The sequence below is a fragment of the Nycticebus coucang genome, chromosome 10, assembly GCF_027406575.1.
Source record: "Nycticebus coucang isolate mNycCou1 chromosome 10, mNycCou1.pri, whole genome shotgun sequence".
Lineage (NCBI taxonomy): Eukaryota > Metazoa > Chordata > Mammalia > Primates > Lorisidae > Nycticebus > Nycticebus coucang.
Window position 1 is genome coordinate 119,169,293 of NC_069789.1, and position 19,587 is coordinate 119,188,879.

General features: G+C 45.0%; 1 protein-coding gene, 1 non-coding gene and 1 pseudogene across 2 annotated transcripts; 2 read left to right on the forward strand and 1 right to left on the reverse strand.

Moving 5' to 3' along the window:
* Nucleotides 1–6,007: 6,007 nt before the first annotated feature.
* Nucleotides 6,008–7,053, forward strand: LOC128595631 (insulin growth factor-like family member 4). The gene is made up of 4 exons (XM_053604368.1): nucleotides 6,008–6,026; nucleotides 6,335–6,382; nucleotides 6,485–6,750; nucleotides 6,960–7,053. Exons 1-4 carry the CDS (start codon nucleotides 6,008–6,010, stop codon nucleotides 7,044–7,046), a joined length of 420 nt encoding a protein of 139 aa, XP_053460343.1. The 3' UTR covers nucleotides 7,047–7,053.
* A 2,260-nt stretch (nucleotides 7,054–9,313) lies between these two features.
* Nucleotides 9,314–10,282, forward strand: LOC128596576 (zinc finger CCHC-type and RNA-binding motif-containing protein 1-like; annotated as a pseudogene).
* Nucleotides 10,283–16,808: 6,526 nt separating this feature from the next.
* LOC128597971 (small nucleolar RNA SNORA3/SNORA45 family) lies at nucleotides 16,809–16,940 on the reverse strand. The gene has a single exon (XR_008383503.1). It is a non-coding gene; the product is annotated as a small nucleolar RNA SNORA3/SNORA45 family (small nucleolar RNA).
* Nucleotides 16,941–19,587: the final 2,647 nt, after the last annotated feature.

Below are 19,587 nucleotides of genomic sequence, written 5' to 3' on the forward strand. Positions count from 1 at the left end.
GACACGAATTACCAGAACCTCTGGGATACTGCAAAGGCAGTCCTAAGAGGGAAATTTATAGCACTGCAAGCCTTCCTCAAGAAAACGGAAACAGAGGAAGTTAATAACTTAATGGGACATCTCAAGCAACTGGAGAAGGAAGAACACTCCAACCCCAAACCCAGCAGAAGAAAAGAAATAACCAAAATCAGAGCAGAATTAAATGAAATTGAAAACAAAAGAATTATACAACAGATCAATAAATCCAAAAGCTGGTTTTTTGAAAAGATCCATAAAATAGATAAACCTTTGGCCAACCTAACCAGGAAAAAAAGAGTAAAATCTCTAATTTCATCAATCAGAAATGGTAATGATGAAATAACAACCGACCCCTCAGAAATTCAAAAAATCCTGAATGAATACTACAAGAAACTCTACTCTCACAAATATGAAAATCTGAAAAAAATCGACCAATACCTGGAAGTGTGCCACCTACCAAGACTTAGCCAGAATGAAGTGGAAATGTTGAACAGGCCTATATCAAGTTCTGAAATAGTATCAACTATATAAAATCTTCCTAAAAAGAAAAGCCCAGGACCAGATGGCTTTACGTCAGAATTCTACCAAACCTTTAAAGAAGAACTAGTACCTATACTACTAAACCTCTTCCAAAATATAGAAAAAGAAGGAATATTACCCAGCACATTCTACGAAGCAAACATCACCTTGATCCCCAAACCAGGGAAAGACCCAACAAGAAAAAAAAATTATAGACCAATATCACTAATGAATATTGATGCTAAAATACTCAATAAGATCCTAACAAACAGAATGCAACAACACATCAAAAAAATTATACACCATGACCAAGTGGGATTTATCCCAGGGTCTCAAGGCTGGTTCAATATACGTAAATCTATAAATGTAATTCAACACATAAACAAACTTAAAAATAAAGACCATATGAGTCTTTCAATTGATGCAGAAAAAGCCTTTGATAATATCCAGCATCCCTTCATGATCAGAGCACTTAAGAAAATTGGTATAGAAGGGACATTTCTTAAACTAATAGAGGCCATCTACAGCAAACCCACAGCCAATATCATATTGAATGGAGTTAAATTGAAATCATTTCCACTTAGATCAGGAACCAGGCAAGGTTGCCCATTGTCTCCATTGCTCTTTAACATTGTAATGGAAGTTTTAGCCATTGCAGTTAGGGAAGAAAAGGCGATCAAGGGTATCCACATAGGGTCAGAAGAGATCAAACTTTCCCTTTTCGCAGATGATATGATCGTATATCTGGAAAACACTAGGGATTCTACTACAAAACTTTTAGAAGTGATCAAGGAATATAGCAATGTCTCAGGCTACAAAATTAACACCCATAAATCTGTAGCCTTTATATATACCAACAATAACCAAGCCGAACAAACAGTCAAGGACTCTATTCCGTTCACAGTAGTGCCAAAGAAGATGAAATATTTGGGAGTATACCTAACAAAGGACGTGAAAGATCTCTACAAAGAGAACTATGAGACTCTAGGAAAAGAAATAGCCGAAGATGTTAACAGATGGAAAAACATACCGTGCTCATGGCTGGGAAGAATCAACATTGTTAAAATGTCCATACTGCCCAAAGCAATATATAATTTTAATGCAGTTCCTATTAAAGCTCCATTGTCATACTTTAAAGATCTTGAAAAAATAATACTTTGTTTTATATGGAATCAGAAAAAACCTCGAATAGCCAAAACATTACTGAGCAATAAAAACAAAGCAGGAGGAATCACGCTACCAGACCTGAGATTGTACTATAAATCCATAGTGATCAAAACAGCATGGTACTGGCACAAAAGCAGAGAAGTAGACATCTGGAACAGAATAGAGAACCAAGAGATGGATCCAGCTACTTACTGTTATTTGATCTTTGACAAGCCAATTAAAAACATTCAGTGGGGAGGGTGGCGCCTGTGGCTCAGTGAGTAGGGCGCCGGCCCCATATGCCGAGGGTGGCGGGTTCAAACCCAGCCCCGGCCAAACTGCAACAAGAAAATAGCCGGGCGTTGTGGCGGGCGCCTGTAGTCCCTGCTGCTTGGGAGGCTGAGGCAAGAGAATCGCGTAGGCCCAAGAGTTGGAGGTTGCTGTGAGCTGTGTGACGCCATGGCACTCTACCCGAGGGCAGTACGGTGAGACTCTGTCTCTACAAAAAAAAAAAAAAAACATTCAGTGGGGAAAAGATTCCCTATTTAACAAATGGTGCTGGGTAAACTGGCTGGCAACCTGTAGAAGATTGAAACTGGACCCACACCTTTCACCATTAACTAAGATAGACTCTCACTGGATAAAAGATTTAAACTTAAGACATGAAACTATAAAAATACTTGAAGAAAGTGCAGGGAAAACTCTTGAAGGAATCGGCCTGGGTGAATATTTTATGAGGAGGACTCCCCAGGCAATTGAAGCAGTATCAAAAATACACTACTGGGACCTGATCAAACTAAAAAGCTTCTGCACAGCCAAGAACATAGTGAGTAAAGCAAGCAGACAGCCCTCAGAATGGGAGAAAATATTTGCAGGTCATACCTCCGATAAAGGTCTAATAACCAGAATCCACAGAGAACTCAAATTTATTAGCAAGAAAAGAACACATGACCCCATGTCAGGGTGGGCAAGGGACTTAAAGAGAAACTTCTCTAAAGAAGACCGACGCAAAATCTACAACACATGAAAAAAAGCTCATCATCTGGGCGGCGCCTGTGGCTCAGTCGGTAAGGTGCTGGCCCCATATACCAAGGGTGGCAGGTTCAAACCCAGCCCCAGCTTAACTGCAACCAAAAAATAGCTGGGCGTTGTGGCAGGCGCCTGTAGTCCCAGCTACTCGGGAGGCTGAGGCAAGAGAATCGCTGAAGCCCAGGAGTTGAAGGTTGCTGTAAGCTGTGTGATGCCACGGCACTCTACCGAGGGCTATAAAGTGAGACTCTGTCTCTATAAAAAAAAAAAATAATAATAATAATAATAAAAAGCTCATCATCCTTAATCATCAGAGAAATGCAAATCAAAACTACTCTGAGATATCACCTAACCCCAGTAAGAGTAGCCCACATAACAAAATCCCCAAACCAGAAATGTTGGCATGGATGTGGAGGAAAGGGCACACTTCTACACTGCTGGTGGGAATGCCCACTAATACGTTCCTTCTGGAAGGATGTTTGGAGAATACTTAGAGACCTAAAAATAGACCTGCCATTCGATCCTATAATTCCTTTACTAGGTTTATACCCAGAAGACCAAAAGCCACAATCTAACAAAGACATCTGTACCAGAATGTTTATTGCAGCCCAACTCATAATTGCTAAGTCATGGAAGAAGCCCAAGTGCCCATCGACCCACGAATGGACTAGCATATTGTACATGTATACCATGGAATACTATGCAGCCTTAAAGAAAGAGGGAGACTTTACCTCTTTCATGTTTACATGGATGGAGCTGGAACATATTCTTCTTAGCAAAGTATCTCAGGAATGGAAGAAAAAGTATCCAATGTACTCAGCCCTACTATGAAGCTAAATTATAGCTTTCACATGAAGGCTATAACCCAACTATAGCACAAGACTATGGGGAAAGGGCCAAGGAAGGGGAAGGGAGGGGGGAGGTTTTGGTGGAGGGAGGGTAATGGGTGGGGCCACATCTATTGTGCATCTTAGAATGGGTACAGGTGGTTGCACTAATGTACATAGCTATGATTTAACAATTAAAAAAAAAAAGAATAAAAAAGAAAAAAAGAAATTTTGAATCTAGGGGCAGTGCCTGTGGCTCAGTGGGAAGGGCGCTGGCCCCATATACCCGGCCCCAGCCAAACTGCAATAAAAATATAGCCAGGCGTTCTGGCAGGTGCCTGTAGTTCCAGCTACTTGGGAGGCTGAGGCAAGAGAATCGCCTAAGACCAGGAGTTGGAGGTTGCTGTGAGCTGTGACGCCACAGCACTCTACCGAGGGTGATGAAAGTGAGACTCTGTCTCTACAAAAAAAAAGAAGAAAGAAATTTTGAATCTTGGCCTGCCCAGTGGCTCAAGCCTATAATCCCACCACTCTGAGAGGACAAGGCTAGTGGGTTGCCTGAGCTCACAGGTTCAAAACCAGCTACAGCAAGACCCCGTCTCTACTAAAAATAGAAAAACTAAACAGGTGTCACAGCGGGCAGCTACTCAGAAGGCTGAGGTAATATCTCTTGAGCTTAAGAGTTTCAGGTTGTTGTGAGCTATGATGCCATGGCACTCTACCCAGGGCAACAGAGTGAGACTTTGTGTCAAGAAAAGAAAATTAAAAAATGAAAATTTAAATCTTTTATAATGGGAGGTAAGCCTGAGTGGCCTTTGTCCTGCAGGAAGAGAGTATCTTTCTTATGCAGGACGCTAAACATCTATCCTCTGCTAGAGGGAAACGTAACCTCTTTTTTCCAAGACTATGCACCATCCTTGAAAAGACTGTGGAACAAGGTTATAGGATTGCCAGAGCTTAGGAGTTCAAGACCAGCCTGGCAAGACAAAAACCCCATCTTTATTTAAAATAGAAAACTTAGCCGGGCATTGTGGTAGGCACCTGTGGTCCCAGCTACCAGGAGGCTGAAGCAGGAGGATTATTTGAACTCAGAAGTTTGAGGTTGCTGTGACCTAGGCTGAGGCTATAGTACTCTCACTCAGGTGACAGAGTGAGACTCTGTCTCAAAAAAAAAAAAAAAAAATGCCCAGTGCCTGTGGCTCAAGCGGCTAAGGCCACATACACCTGAGCTGACAGGTTCGAATCCAGCCCAGGCCCACCAAACAACAATGATGGCTGCAACCAAAAAATAGCCAGGCGTTGTGGCGGGCGCCTGTAGTCCCAGCTACTCGGGAGGCTGAGGCAAGAGAATCGCCTAAGCCCAAGAGCTGGAGGTTGCTGTGAGCTGTGATGCCATGGCACTCTACCGAGGGTGACAATGTGAAACTCTGTCTAAAAAAAAAAACAGAGGGCACATTCTAATAATATTCCACATGTTATCTTGTGATAATAGTGACAGTGACAATAAAATAATATGAAACACAGATCATATCTTGGGACAAGGCACTCTATAAACAAACAAAAAAAGTGCTGTCTTTCCCTCTGTTCTATATATCCCAGAATTCTACCCTATCAATATCTATTCCTTTTTCATCCTGCCTTACAGAGTTTTTGCAGCCACTGCTCAGGTTATGCCACAACTTCACAATTTCCCCTAAATAACTCTGAGAAGTTATAGACAGTGCAGGTCTGCAAGTGGACCAAGAGGGGCTCCTTGGAACTCCCAAGGTGCAGAAGTATAGGAGGCCTAGAAACAGTCAGGGTTTGGTGGGTGACTTGTCTTGGGGTGAGGGAGAGCCAGGGAGTCTCTTCCCACTGGGTTTCCCCTCAACTGTGTCCAAAGAAAGACACACTATAGAGTCACAACTTTAAAAGGTTCCAGGGTAGCATTTGCTCTGGTATTGAGAGGTCTGGAAAGTGACAGCTATTTGGAACAGGTACCAGAGCATTTTACAATTCTTCTTCTTCTTCTTCTTATTATTATTATTATCATTATTATTTTGAGACAGAATCTCACTTATTAACCCTCGTTAGAGTACTGTGGCATCACAGTTCACAGCAACCTCCAAATCCTTGGACTTAGGCGACTCTCTTGCCTCAGCCTCCTGAGTAGTTGGGACTACAGGTGCTGGCCACGACGCCTGACTATTTTTTTGTTGCAGTTTGATCGGGCCTGGGTTTGAACCCACCACCCTCAGTATATGGGGCTGGTGCCCTACCCACTGAGCCACAGGTGCCGCCCAGCATTTTACAATTCTATTGGTATATTTATTTTATTTACACATATGTATGTCCCATCATCCTCCACCCTTTCTGGCACAACCTTGGTTTGTGGGTTCCCGTCTGGCATATAAACCAGGTTCAGACATACAGCCTCTCTGACCCAGTTCTGCTGCCACTCTCCCATCAGCTGCTTTGGAGCCTAAACCATGGTGCCCAGACTCTTGGGTAAGGAGATCCCAGCCTTGTTTTAGCTCCTCTCTAACATTATGACACCCCTTTGAACCTCACACTTAATCTCCTCTTCTCTATTCAATTCTTGCATAATCCTATGTCATCTCTCCTTCATTGCAATCTCTCCCCTGGCCTGCAAACTTCAAAAGCTTACCTCTTCCCAGAGCCCTCCCTGCACTTCTTTCCCTGTGAAGCCCAATCCCAGGACCCGCACCCACAGTCAGTCTCAAAATCTGCTCTGAGCTGTTCCCAGCAATCTAAGAAGCTTTCAGCATCATTCTCATTCCCCTTCTGCTTCTCAGCTGCTGTCTTCATTTTTGGTCACCTGGGCTCCAACTCAGGACTCACAGGTGAGAACAGGTGTAGTGAAAGAGAGAAGATGGCACTAGGGTTTGGGGTGGGGGGTGGTCCCAGGCTGGTCCTTGGAGCCCACCCAGCTCTGATTATTCCAGATCCTGGACTGTGGCTGTGCCAGCCAGCACCCAGGTGTGGGGAGCAGCCCTACAGCCCCTTGGAGCAGTGCTGTGATGAGGGGCTCATCCTGCCCTTGAACCACACCTGGTTCTGTGGCCCCCACTGCACCTTCTGGCCCTGCTTCCAGCACTGCTGCCTGGAGTCCTTGGGCTCTCAGAACCTGACGGTTGTGAGGTTCAAGGTCCCAGGAAAGAAGCCCGACTGCATGTCATCCCCTATCACCAGGATCTGTCCCCAGGCACAGGTCTGATTCCAGTCCAGTCTGTGGGAGGGGAAAGCTGGGGATGGAGCGTGGTTGTCTGTGTCCCCCCCCCAGACATTTGCTCAGATGTGTAGTCTCTGCTGAGTTCTCTGCCTTCCCATCTCTGGTAACCATGCAACTCTGTCCCCTAAGTCTCTGTGTCTCCCTCCCACCCTCCCTGATCCCCTCTCCCACTCTCACTCTCATTGCAGGAATATCAGCCAAGTGGCCTTCTGCCAGGTCTGACTGAAACTGTACCTTCTCTGGGGAGCAGAGAAACGGGACACTCCAGAATCTAATATTTGGTAATTATTCGTGCTGCATTGAGGTGTTTGTTTGTTTTTGAGACAGAGTCTCACTGTCACTGTGGATAGAGTGCCATGGAGTCATAGCTCACAGCAAATTCTTGGGCTTAAGAGATCCTCTTGCCTCAGCCTCCCCAATAGCTGGAACTATAGGCACCCATCACAATGCTAGCTAGTTTTTCTACTTTTTGTAGAGACAGGGTCTCACTCTTGCTCAGGCTAGTCTTTTTTTTTTTTTTTTTTTTTTTTTGTAGAGACAGAGTCTCACTTTATGGCCCTCGGTAGAGTCTCACAGCTCACAGCAACCTCCAATTCCTGGGCTTAAGCGATTCTCTTGCCTCAGCCTCCTGAGTAGCTGGGACTACAGGTGCCCGCCACAACACCCAGCTATTTTTTTGCTCAGGCTAGTCTTAAACTCCTGAGCTCAAGGGATCCACCCACCTTGGCCTCCCAGAGAGCTAGGATTACAATAGTGAGCCATCAGGCCCCATCTATATTGAGGTTTTTAAATATAAAAATTACTTCTTAAACTTCCTATAAGCTGAAAATGGAAAACACATGTGCTACGGTTTGAATGTGTCCCTCAAAGTTCACCTTTTAGACACTTAATCCCCAATGCAACAGTGTTGGGAGGTCAGCCCCTTAGGAAATGATTAGATTGTGAGGGCTGTCCTGGTGTACATATTAATCCCGTTAGGGCAGGAACGCAATCCCTATACCCTGTAAAGGTTGAGTTCCATCCCCTTCCCTCTCTCTGTCCTGGGTGTACATTCTTGCCCTTTTGCCTCCTGCCATGGGATGAAGCAACAAGAAGGCCCTTGCTAGATGTGGGCCCCTTGGTGCTTGACTTCCCACCCAGGAATGTAAGGATGTAAGCAATGTAAGAAATAAATCTCTATTCTTTAGAAATTACCTGGCCCAAGGGGGCGCCTGTAGCTCAGTGGTTAGGGCACCTGCCACATGCTCTGAGGCTGGTGGTTTCGAACCCAGCCCAGGCCTGCTAAACAAAAAAATAACCGGGCCTTGTGGCAGATGTCTATAGTCCCAGCTACTAGGGAGGCAAGAGAATAGCTTGAGCCCAAGAGTTTGAGGTTGCTGTGAGCTATGACACCACAGCTCTACCAAGGGTGACAAAATAAGACTCTCTCTCCATAAAAAAAAAAAAAATTACCTGGTCCAATTCTGTTAAAATGGAAAACAAACTAAGACAACACACAAGGTGTCCATAAAGTCTGTATGCAATTAACTATGTTGAGCTATTTTAAATTGCACACAAACTTTATGTCCATCCTGTGTTTGCTGAAATTGTACTGCCTTATTTCTATTGTTGTTAGGCCGAGGCTAAAGTAGAAAACTACCAGTTAACCCTTGGCAAATTTCCGGGCCACAACCCTTCAACAAAATGAAATAAGTTTAGTTCACTCCCTAGATAAAGGAGAAAGTACTAATTGAGTTCTTGCTTCTAGTTCACGCCTAGTTTCTTGCCTAACTCCCTGGGAAACGAACTGGGAGGTACCAACTGTTCCTGGACTGACCTTTAAACAATACCTTGTGGGGAAAGTACCGAAAACGAAGATGTCTGGGGAGAAAGTACCGAAACTAGAACGTATAGGGGGAACATATTTTTTAAAAGATGACATATGACTAACTGCAAAATTCTGCTTCTGTACAACGCTTGCTTGCTACCCTACCCAAATGCATGCAAATCAGGTTGCAGACCAAGCCTTTAAAAACCAACACCTTAAGCACTTGGGGCTGTTCTCAGAAACCCCATGTTGGGGCTCAGCGCCTGTGGCTCAAGCGGCTAAGGCGCCAGCCACATACACCTGAGCTGGCGGATTCGAATCCAGCCCAAGCCCACCAAACAACAATGAGGGCTGCAACCGAAAAATAGCCGGGCGTTGTAGTCCCAGCTACTTGGGAGGCAGAGGCAAGAGAATCGCTTGAGCCCAGGAGTTGGAGGTTGCTGTGAGCTGTGATGACAAGGCACTCTACCCAGGGCGACAGCTTGAGGCTCTGTCTCAAAAAAAAAAAAAAACCACGCTGGGACACTGAGGCAGTCACCGGCTGGCTCCTAGGGCCCAGGTTTCTGAAAGCCAGGAAAGGCGCTGCGGGGGCTATGATCTCATCTCCGTGCCTGACCTCTCCCAGGACCCATGATGCCAAGGCCGCTGCGAAGGACGAAGAGTCTGGGTTGAACCCCAAGCTGAGCTGAGGGCTCACGCTCTTCCTGTTTCCTGGACCTACCCCTGCCTGAAGAAATGAGTGGTAGATTGTCTCCAAGTAAGAGCACAATGTGGGCGGTGCCTGTGGCTCAGTGGGTAAGGCGCCAGCCCCATATACCGAGGGTGGTGGGTTCAAACCCAGCCCTGGCCAAATTGCAATAACAAATAGCCGGGCGTCATGGCGGGCGCCTGTAATCCCAGCTATTCGGGAGGCTCAGGCAAGAGAATTGCCTAAGCCCAAGGATTTGGAGGTTTCTGTGAGCTGTGACAGACACTGCGGCTCTACTGAGGGTTAATAAGTGAAACTCTGTCTCAAAAAAAAAAAAAAAGAGCACAATGTATGTGTCCAACTTGCCCTTTTCTCTGACAAACAATGATTTATACAGGCTGTTTTCCAAGAATGGCAAAGGTTACTATAATGAATGATAAGGATACAACAAAGAGTAAAAGAGTTGCGTTTATTTTATTTTTGGATAAAGACTCTGCACAAAACTGTACGAGGGCAATAAACAACTAACAGTTATTTGGTAGAATGATAAAAGCAAGCATTGCTATTGACAATGGAAGAGCCACCGAGTTCATCCCAAGGCGAAACTACTTTGATAAACCTAAGTGTTATGAATGTGGGGAAAGTGGACATTTAAGTTACGCTTGGAGACATGAGTCTCCAAGAAGAAAGAAAAAAAAAGAAAATTCCTGAACAGAGGAAGAAATTGCGGAAGTAGGAGAAAGTGAAGATGAAGAGGAAGATCCTGCTCTGGACCGCCTAGGTCAGGCCATCGCATCCCAGCAAGCCAAAATTAAAGAATAACAAAGAACATGGAAACCCAGTTCAGGGGCCCCTCAACGTCAAATGATTCAAGACGCCCGAGGATAAAGAAAAGCAACTACTGCAGTGATGAGGAAGAACTCAGTGATTGTAATTTTATTATTTATGTAAATATAATTAAAATGGTAAACGTCTTAGAGCGCAAAGTTCAGTCGGGGATTCAAGATGACTTTTAGAATTTGAGCATACAGATACTTAATGCCAAATAGTTTTCTACTATAAAATAGTTCATAAGAAATTAAAACAATTTTAAAGTATCATGTTTCTCTCTGGCATTAGCACACTCATAAAAATCAAAGTTTGCTAGTAACCTTGAAAAGAGCCAATTTTAATAAAAATAAGGAAACTTAATACTATCATTGGGATGCTATTGTCATCCCAATATAATTAAAAAGAATTGAGGCTCGGCGCCCGTAGCACAGTGGTTACGGCACCAGCCACATGCACTGAGGCTAGCAGGTTTGAGCCCAGCCCCAGCCAGCTAACCAATGACAACTGCAACAGGAAAATGGCTGGGCATGTGGCAGGTGACTGTCATCCCAGCTGCTTGGGAGGCTGAGGCAAGAGAATCACTCAAGCCCAAGAGTTGGAGGTTGCTGTGAGCTGTGATGCCACAGCTCTCTACCAAGGGTGACAGCTTGAGATTCTGCCTAAAGAAAAAAAAAAAAAAGAGGGCAGCACCTGTGGCTCAAAGGAGTAGGGCACCAGCCCCATATGCTGGAGGTGGTGGGTTCAAACCCAGCCCCGGGCCAAAAACTGCAAAAAAAAAAGAGTTGAGAAGTCTTTTAAAAAGCTTCATTGGTGTCCAACTAGTTTGCATGAGGACTTTTGAAATAAATTTAATCTTTAAAACAAAACATCACAAAGACTGAAAAGTTGAATGAATACTATTGTTAATAGTATTAATAAACTTTTCAAGAGAATTTTGTCTAAAAAAAAAGAAAAAGGACTCCTCTTTAAATTTAACTTGTTTGGCAGTGTGGTTCTTTGTGGAACTCCTGAGCACAACATTGTTAAAAGTACTAAAATAAGGTCACAGTGTCTCACGCCTGGAATCCCAGCTCTCTGGGAGGCTGAAGCAGGAGGATCACTTGAGCTAACTAGTTTGAGACTGACAGGGCCAAATGTAGGGACCCACCCAAATAGAACAGTCCCACCCAGGAAAGAACCTCGGGCCCAGAAAGAAATGAGTATGACAATCCCTACCCTCCTCCCCCAAACTCTTATATTCCCACCCCACCTTAACTCACGTGCTGACTTCTTTTTCAAACTAAGGGTTCCCCAACCGACCTCCTAGACTCACACAAGCTTTGGTCAAATTCCTTCCTCTCCCTAAAATCCTCTCTGTCCCAAGCACTCTCCTTCCATCTCCCTGATCCCAGATATCTGTTTTAACTCTCAGTGTCAGAACACCAGGGCTGTGCAGTAGGGGTCCTAACACAGAAACCTCCCAATAATCACCTCCAGTAGCATTCCTCTCCAAACAGAATTCACAGCCCTAGGCTGGCCCCCTTGCCTCTGAGCGGTGGCAGCCACATCCCTCCTTTTCCTGGAGGCCCAGAAACTACCCACCATGCCCCCATATCTACTTGCCCCTCGTAACATTCCATCCCTTTTAAAACACCAACACTTACCATCTTTACTTTCCACACTTCACTTAGTCCAGCTTCTAATCCTCCTTATGGAAAACCCAAACTTTCACTTTCTCCTTGGCTCTGCATATAACCCCACCTCTCCATTAGCTGCCCTCCACTCACATTACCCTTACACTTCCCAGAACTCATTCCCAATTGCTGGCCTTTAATTGTGGTAACACTACACCCTTTTCCCAACATCTCCCTCTTTCCCTTACCTAACCCCGAAGATACCTGGTTTATCGACAGCAGTTCCTCTAAGCCCACTGCCCACTCCCTTGCCCAGCAGGCTTTGCTATTGTGTCCTCTTCCCGCATCATCACCTCTACTACTCTGCGCCCCGGCACCTTTTCACAACAGGCAGAACTCTTAGTCCTAACTAAAGCCTTACAACTCACATGAGGCCATTCCATTAACATTATACACAGATTCTAAGCATACTTCCCACGTAATCCATCACCATACAGCCATATGACAAGAAAGAGGAATCATTACCACCCAAGGTTCCTCTATTATCAATGCCACACTCATTAAAAACCTCCTGAATCCAGCCACTCTCCCAAAGGAAGTAGCCATCATCCTCTGTAAAGGCCACTAAAGTAAAACAGACCCAATTTCCAAAGGCAACCAGAAAGTTGCTATAGAAGCCAAATGGGCAGCTCAATGCCCTTCTACTCCCCCCACCCCAGAAGGCCAGTACTTGTCCTTTGATAAATTCTCTCTGGTATATACATCCTGGAACAGGACAAGTACTGGTACCTTCCCACACAGGGAGGATGGCTCCTACAACAGGGAAAATTTGTTCTTCTTTCCTCCCAAGCACAGAACATCCTCTCTTCCCTCCACGACGGTTCTCATTTTGGCTTTAGCCTCTTTACACCTTTCCTTCTCTGCTCCTTTCTCACCCATGACTACCTTCCATTTTAAAACAGATAACCCAGTCTTGCACAATCTGCACTGGGGTCTCACCCCAGGGGGCCAGAAAACCCCCTTTTCCCACCCATCAAGCCTGGGGCCACCCCCACGGGCAAGACTGGCAGATTGACTTCACTCACATGCCCCCAGTATGAAAATACAAACTTCTAGTTTGAGTTGATACCTTCTCAGGGTGGACTGAAGCCTTCTCCACAACAGGGGAGAAAACCCATGAAGTTGTCTCCACCTCCTCCCCCACATTATTCCTAGACTCGGCTCCCAGCTCCGTTCAGAGCAGTAACAGCCCAGTTTTCATCAGCCAGATCACCTCCCAAACCTCATAGGAGTCCAGCGGCGCTTACATGTGCCTTTCAGGTCCTAATCATTGGGGAAAGTAGAACAAATGAACAATATCCTTAAACAACATCTCACCAAAGCAGTACTCCAACACAGACAAGAGTGGATTAAGCTCCTCCCCATCACTTTACTCTGCATTCGCTCTACCCCTTACTAACCCCTCTTTTACAGTCCTTTTGAAATAATGAATGGCAGAACTATTATTCTGGCCTTGAACCCCCTCCAGACTCTATCATAGGAAACTATTTTCCTATCCTCCAGGAAACCAGGGATGAACTTAGAAAAGCAATAAACTAACTCCTACCCCAACCCTCAGCAGAGAAAGTCAGAGACAAATTGGCAGGACAACAGTTTTCCTCAAATCTCCCCTCACTGGACAGGCCCTCACACCATTCTCTACAGCACCCCCATGGTCATTCATCTCTTGGACCCCCCCAGTCTGGATCCACCAATCCTGAATAAAGCTGTGTCCTACAGAAAAACTTCCAGCACCAGAAAACCCCCACTGGAAATCGCAAGTACTATTCCCCACCATCTTAAAACTCACCAGGATCCTTGAAGAGTCCACTTCCCTGTAACTGTGTAACATTCCTCTCTGATTCTTCCCTTTTCTCCATAACTTTTCTCAAGAAGCCTGGCTACTCTCTCACGTTCAAAGCTGGGATGACCTCTTTGAACCCTTTAAAGATCTGTGGCTACAAGGCATCTTCCAAGACTCCCCTCCCCACCCCCCCTAGAAAACCCAGTTTTTCCTCTTTCAACTCCTTTTCTTTCTGGCAACCCCTCCTACCAATCCTGGCCCTTTCTCCCTCCCCATCAACCCCGACTGAATGCACAGGTTGTCTTGCTACCCAAATGTGGTATCTCCGTGAATAATTTACCAACCCCCATTCCCACATCAACTATGCTCAATTCTTACCTCAGACCCTCTCTTTTACTAGCTACACATACATGACAGCACACTGTTAGAATGTTGCCAAAGCCTCTGAATGTTCTTCTGGAGGAAAGCAGTGTTGGACCAGCAAAATAAGGAGCATTGGATACCCCAGACATGGAAATGGGACCACTGTCTGTGGACCTACCTCACACATGTAGGATTATCATATAGAAAAGGAGTTCAGGACATAGTGCATCATCAAGAAACAAGACAGACTCAAAGGAGTAGGGCACCAGCCCCATATACCGGAGGTGGCAGGTTCAAACCCGGCCCTGGCAAAAAAAAGAAAGAAGACAAATCATTAAAAAACTCTCTTCCAGTATAATTTCTCCACCCTATAAAGGATTAGACCTCACTGTCCTGCAAGACCTACAACAAGACCCCTTTATTCCTCAGTTTGTAAACACCTCCTTCTCAGCTGCCCTAAACTCTTCCTCTCTCCTCTCCCCCTCAGGATGCTGGATGTGCCTTTCATTATACCAAAATCTTTTCAATCCCATGCCCATACCCAACACATATAATGTTGTACTCATCGGACCCCACTTCAGGTATAAATCAGATGGTGATTTATTACACCTGCGCAGGGGACCACGGTGATTTATTACACCTGCGCAGGCAGGTCGCCACCCAAAGAGCAAACGGCGAATGAGGAGCAGGCTGACTTTTATACTATTTTTGTTGCCATGCAAGCAAGTAAAAACAGAAGCAAAACGTGGCAGTTAGCTGGCTCAGGGGGTAGCTGGGGCGGGGTTACAGTCAGGGGGGCTGGTTGGCTCAGGGGGTTACATCGTGGCAGCTGGCATGGGGACAAAATTGGCTTGGGAACGTTTGCTTGAGTAAGCTTTCCACCATTGTTTAGGCATTGCTAGGGAATTGAAGTAAGTTCTACCATTGTTTTACCTGTGGCTAGGAGTTTTTGAGAACTCAGGGAACTTCCTTGTTCTGAAACCTGTTCTCAGAATTAACCCAAGGGTGAGGGGGGGGGTTGAGATGTGCAAGGACTCAGGCTGAGACAGTTAGGGGCCTTTAGGGGCCCCTTTGCTGGGTACTACAATAATTCTTCCATTTTGGCAGAAAATAACATAGTTCCATTCAGCCCCATAACTATGGACTTTCCAGCCCTAGCCTCCCCCAATTTAACCTGCTTAAATCTCACCAGTACAAGAGACTCTGTAGGCTTTATAAAGCCTGATCTTTGTTCCCTCGACTCAACTTTTCCCTTATCTGATTCCTCCTGTGCCCCTCTAGGAATATTTCTCCTCTGCAGCTGGTCCATCTATCACTGCCTACACACTAACCACTCCAGTCTTTGCACCTGAATTTTCTTCACCCCCCCCCCAAGACTTTTGTGAATGACTCCTCCCTAACTCGGGCCCTGATGCACCCCCTACTTCCAGACCAAGAAGAGGCATTGTCCTCCCTGTACTCCCAGTCATCATGGCTGGAGTTGGCATGGGCATTACAGGCATTAGTGCATCAACCCACTTTTACCACCAACTCCCCTTAGAACTTAACAAAGACATAGAAAGAGTAGCAGACTCTTTAGTCACCCTACAATCCCAAATTAATTCTCTAGCTACAGTAGTCCTCCAAACTCTCCAAGCCTTAGATTTACTTACAGCAAAAAAGGAGGTACATATGGGAGTTTCTTTTTCTGGGGGAGAATGTCCTTTCTTTGTAAACCTGTAAGGAATAATCACAGGCAAAGTAAAAGGAGTCTGGGAATGAATCAAACAGAGACAAACAGATCTTGAATCACCTAATTCCTGGTCCTTATTCAATTCCTGGCCTCCTTGGTCATTTTGTATTTTAGGGCCACTAATTATGATCTTTCTCATTCTCAGCTTCAGACCAGTAATCCTCCGCCACATCTCCCAATTTATTGACCAATCACTTGAAAAACAGCCACTCCCCTCGGCACCTGTAGCTCAAGCAGCTAAGGCTCCAGCCACATACACCAGAGCTGCCAGGTTTGAATCCAGCCTGGGCCCTCCAAACAACAATGACCACTCCAACCAAAAATAGCTGGGTGTTGTGATGGGCACCTGTGATCCCAGCTATTTGGGAGGCTGAGGCAAGAGAATCGCTTAAGCCCAAGAGTTGGAGGTTGCTGTGAGCAGTGATGCCACAGCCTCTACTGAGGGCGACAGCTTGAGACTCTATCTCAAAAAGAAAGGAAAGGAAAAAGGAAAAAGGAAAAAAGAAAGGAAGAAAGAAGGAAGAAAGAAAGAAAGAAAGAAAGAAAGGGGCGACGCCTGTGGCTCAGTCCGTAAGGCGCCGGCCCCATATACCAAGGGTGGCGGGTTCAAACCCGCCCCCGGCTGAACTGCAACCAAAAAAAAAAAAAAAAAAATAGCCAGGCGTTGTGGTGGGCGCCTGTAGTCCCAGCTACTCGGGAGGCTGAGTAAAAAAAAAAAAAAGAAAGAAAGACAGCCGCTCATATCCTCGCCCTAAGGATGAAGAAATAAATCTGATACTTCTTAATAATCCTTGGAAAGCAGCAGACAGCCACAAAACAACTCCTCTCCCAAAGATAAGAACAAACCTTACACTGAGCTAAACTAACCTTGGGGGAAAAGGTATGTAACAAATAACAGTACCCAGTTCAAAAGCTCATCATTAACTCTTTGTACTCTTTGCTGTAACTGTAACTATGCAGCTGATATTGAGCTAAACAAGAAAGTATGGGAAAGAAGTTTGGGGAAAAAACTATTCCCTGGAACTCAGCATTTCACCCCTTGAAGCTCCTGAGTTCTTGTGGGAATTAAAGATCCCTTCCTCTATATTGTTGTGTAAGTGTCTGTCAGTTTTAAGTTGGGGACATAAGTGAGTCTGACAGTTGTATAGGTCAATATGAAGCCATGTCACTAACCTGCTGAGTGACTGTGCCATCAGGGCCACAGCTAGCAAATAAGATCAGCAAAGTTACTCTTCAAGGATTCTAGCACACTAAGGTAATAACCAATACCCAAGCGTAACTCTAGCCTCATTTCTGTCAGTTTTAATTTCCCATTTTCCTGCAACAGCCCTACGTGGTTATTAACCAGTTCAGACTGAAGACCCAAGAGTATTCCTGTAAACACCACTCCCTTCCCCCTCCCTTTATTTCCTTATAGGCAGCCCAGGCTGATCCTCAACTGCAGGAAGCAGCCAAAGAGACACCATACCCATCACTCTGCCTCTTTATAATAGACAAAAAAAACTGGATAATAGGGCTGAATGTAGGGATCCACCACAATAGAACCATCCCGCCCAGGAAAGAATGAGTGCACGGATTCCTACCCCCGCCCTCTTATATTCCCACCCCACCTTAATCCACTGCTGACTTCTTTTTCCAAACTCAGTCTACTCACACCCAAGTGAAAAAAAGGCCACAGTGCTGACCCAGAACCTGCACTCCACTTTATTTTGTTTATGTTTCAGAATAACCTCTCATTTTTGGTCCTTAACCTCTCAGAGACCAGCCTGAGCAAGAGCAAAAACCCATCTCTACTAAAAATGGAAAAACTAGCCAGGCCTTGTGACAGCACCTGTAGTCCCAGTTACTTGGGAGGCTGAGGCAGGAGGATCATTTGAGCCCAAGAGTTTGAGGTTGCTGTGAGCTGTGATTACACTAAGGCATACTACCGGGCACACTAAGACTCTGTCTCAAAAAAAAAAAAAGGTACTAAAATATAAAGCTTTATATTTGTCCTTTTATATTACGTTATAATTACGTTATTTATTATTTACAAAATGTAATAGAGACACTTCTGCTTCTGGGGGAAAAAATGGAGTAGGAAAATTTTTCCTATTTTTCCTTCTAGATAAAGCTAAAATAAAAGCTTGGGCATTATACCTTATATAAAACAACATAAGATGTGGAGAGTGGGCCGTGAGGTGGCAGGGCCCCCACAGGCTGGGGAATATTCAGGGAATGAACCCCCAACTGCTTCTCCTCCCTTCAAGCAACCATATTTCTTTCTTCATGCTCCCTCTGCCAAAAGTCACAAAGCCCTTTCTTTGTCTAGTTAACTATGCTGAGATCCTCATGATCTTTCCCTTCTCACTTCTTGTCACATGTTAATGAAGTTGAGTAGAAACCATTAACAAGATGATTTGTCTTTAATAAAGTCATTTACATTTCCCTATTGTACTGTAAGACCAAAATTATGTCTTTTGTTTATGCTGTTTCTCCATATTGTCTATGCTACTTCCTCCTGGACAACCCTGTACAGATACTATAAAATAAAGCTGATTTTGTGCTTTGGTGCCGGCTGCAGCCATCAGCTCAGTCCTCCCGATCCCATCTTTTGCCTTCCTGTCTTCTCTCGGGCTGTATTTTCCTCATTCCCCACCCATTCCACTCTGGTTTGCTCCCCTTCACCGTGCTGGTTCATGACAATAAGAAGACCTTGAAAAGTGGACAGAAGACAGACAGACCAGAGTCCTCAGGACCATGGAACAACATGGTAATAAGGTCCCTGGGCTCTCTTTTAGCATCCTGTATCGCAGACATGGAACTGAAGAAGCTAGCAACCAAGAAACACTATACCAGGGATGACTTATCTCAAAAAAAAGAGAGAGAGTTTGGAAGATTTCAGAAAGGGGCTGCTACAGACTCTCCAGCCCTGGGACCCATGGTAGCCACTATGTATATGCCCACAAATGGCACCTGCCACTGGCCTTACCTCCCAGTGGGTGCCAATGAATTCACCCGCATCTGGCCCCTGCCATCACCAGCCCCAGCTCACACAGCAGTGCATACAAATCTAGATGGCCCCGACTCCCATTGCCATTCCTCTCAGGAATATGGCCAAGATATGTTGAAGGCCTTGGAATATGAAAAGAAAATAAAAATTGGATTTTTTTTTTTTTGGTTGTTTTTGTAGAGACAAAGTCTCACTTTATGGCCCTCAGTCGAGTGCCATGGAGTCACACAGCTCACAGCAACCTCCAACTCCTGGGCTTAGGCGATTCTCTTGTCTCAGCCTCCCAAGTAGCTGGGACCACAGGCGCCCGCCACAATGCCTGGCTATTTTTTGTTGCAGTTTGGCTGGGGCCAGGTTTGAACCCACCACCCTCAGTATATGGATGTTTTGATTATTAGAAATTGAGAAGGCAGTTGAAGATTTGCCTATGAGAGTATAGCATTAGCTACTATATAGTAGCTAAACCAGATGACCCAGAAATGAACAATGGAGTATAATAGAGTATAATGTTTTTAAGTAAATTGGTGGAGATTTTATTACATTTTTGAACAGGCAGTATTAAACTGTCACAAGAAAAAAAATTTTTTGAGACAGTCTCACTCTATTGCCCGGGTTAGAGTACCATAGCGTCAGCCTAGCTCACAGCCACCTCACACTCCTGGGTTCAGGTGATCCTCCTGCCTCAGCCTCCCAAGTTGCTAGAACTACAGGTGCCCACCACAAAGCCCAGCTAATGTTGCAAGAAATCTGTGGGGAGAAAGGGATTCCTTGGTGCAGGAGAGATGGAGCTATAGGATAGCCCTACTCACTGAGCCACAGGCGCCGCCCTATTTCTACTTTCAATTGATAATTCATCCAACTATTTCCTTGATCAAAGGTACAAAATGTACAGATTGTCATTTGCCAATTTGATTAGGTAGACCCTTTAGTTCCTTTTTGATAAACGT

Coding starts and splice junctions, on each gene's coding strand:
- LOC128595631 (XM_053604368.1), top strand. Junction 6,383..6,484: donor CTCCAACTCAGGACTCACAG/GTGAGAACAGGT, acceptor TGATTATTCCAG/ATCCTGGACTGTGGCTGTGC. Junction 6,751..6,959: donor GGATCTGTCCCCAGGCACAG/GTCTGATTCCAG, acceptor CTCTCATTGCAG/GAATATCAGCCAAGTGGCCT.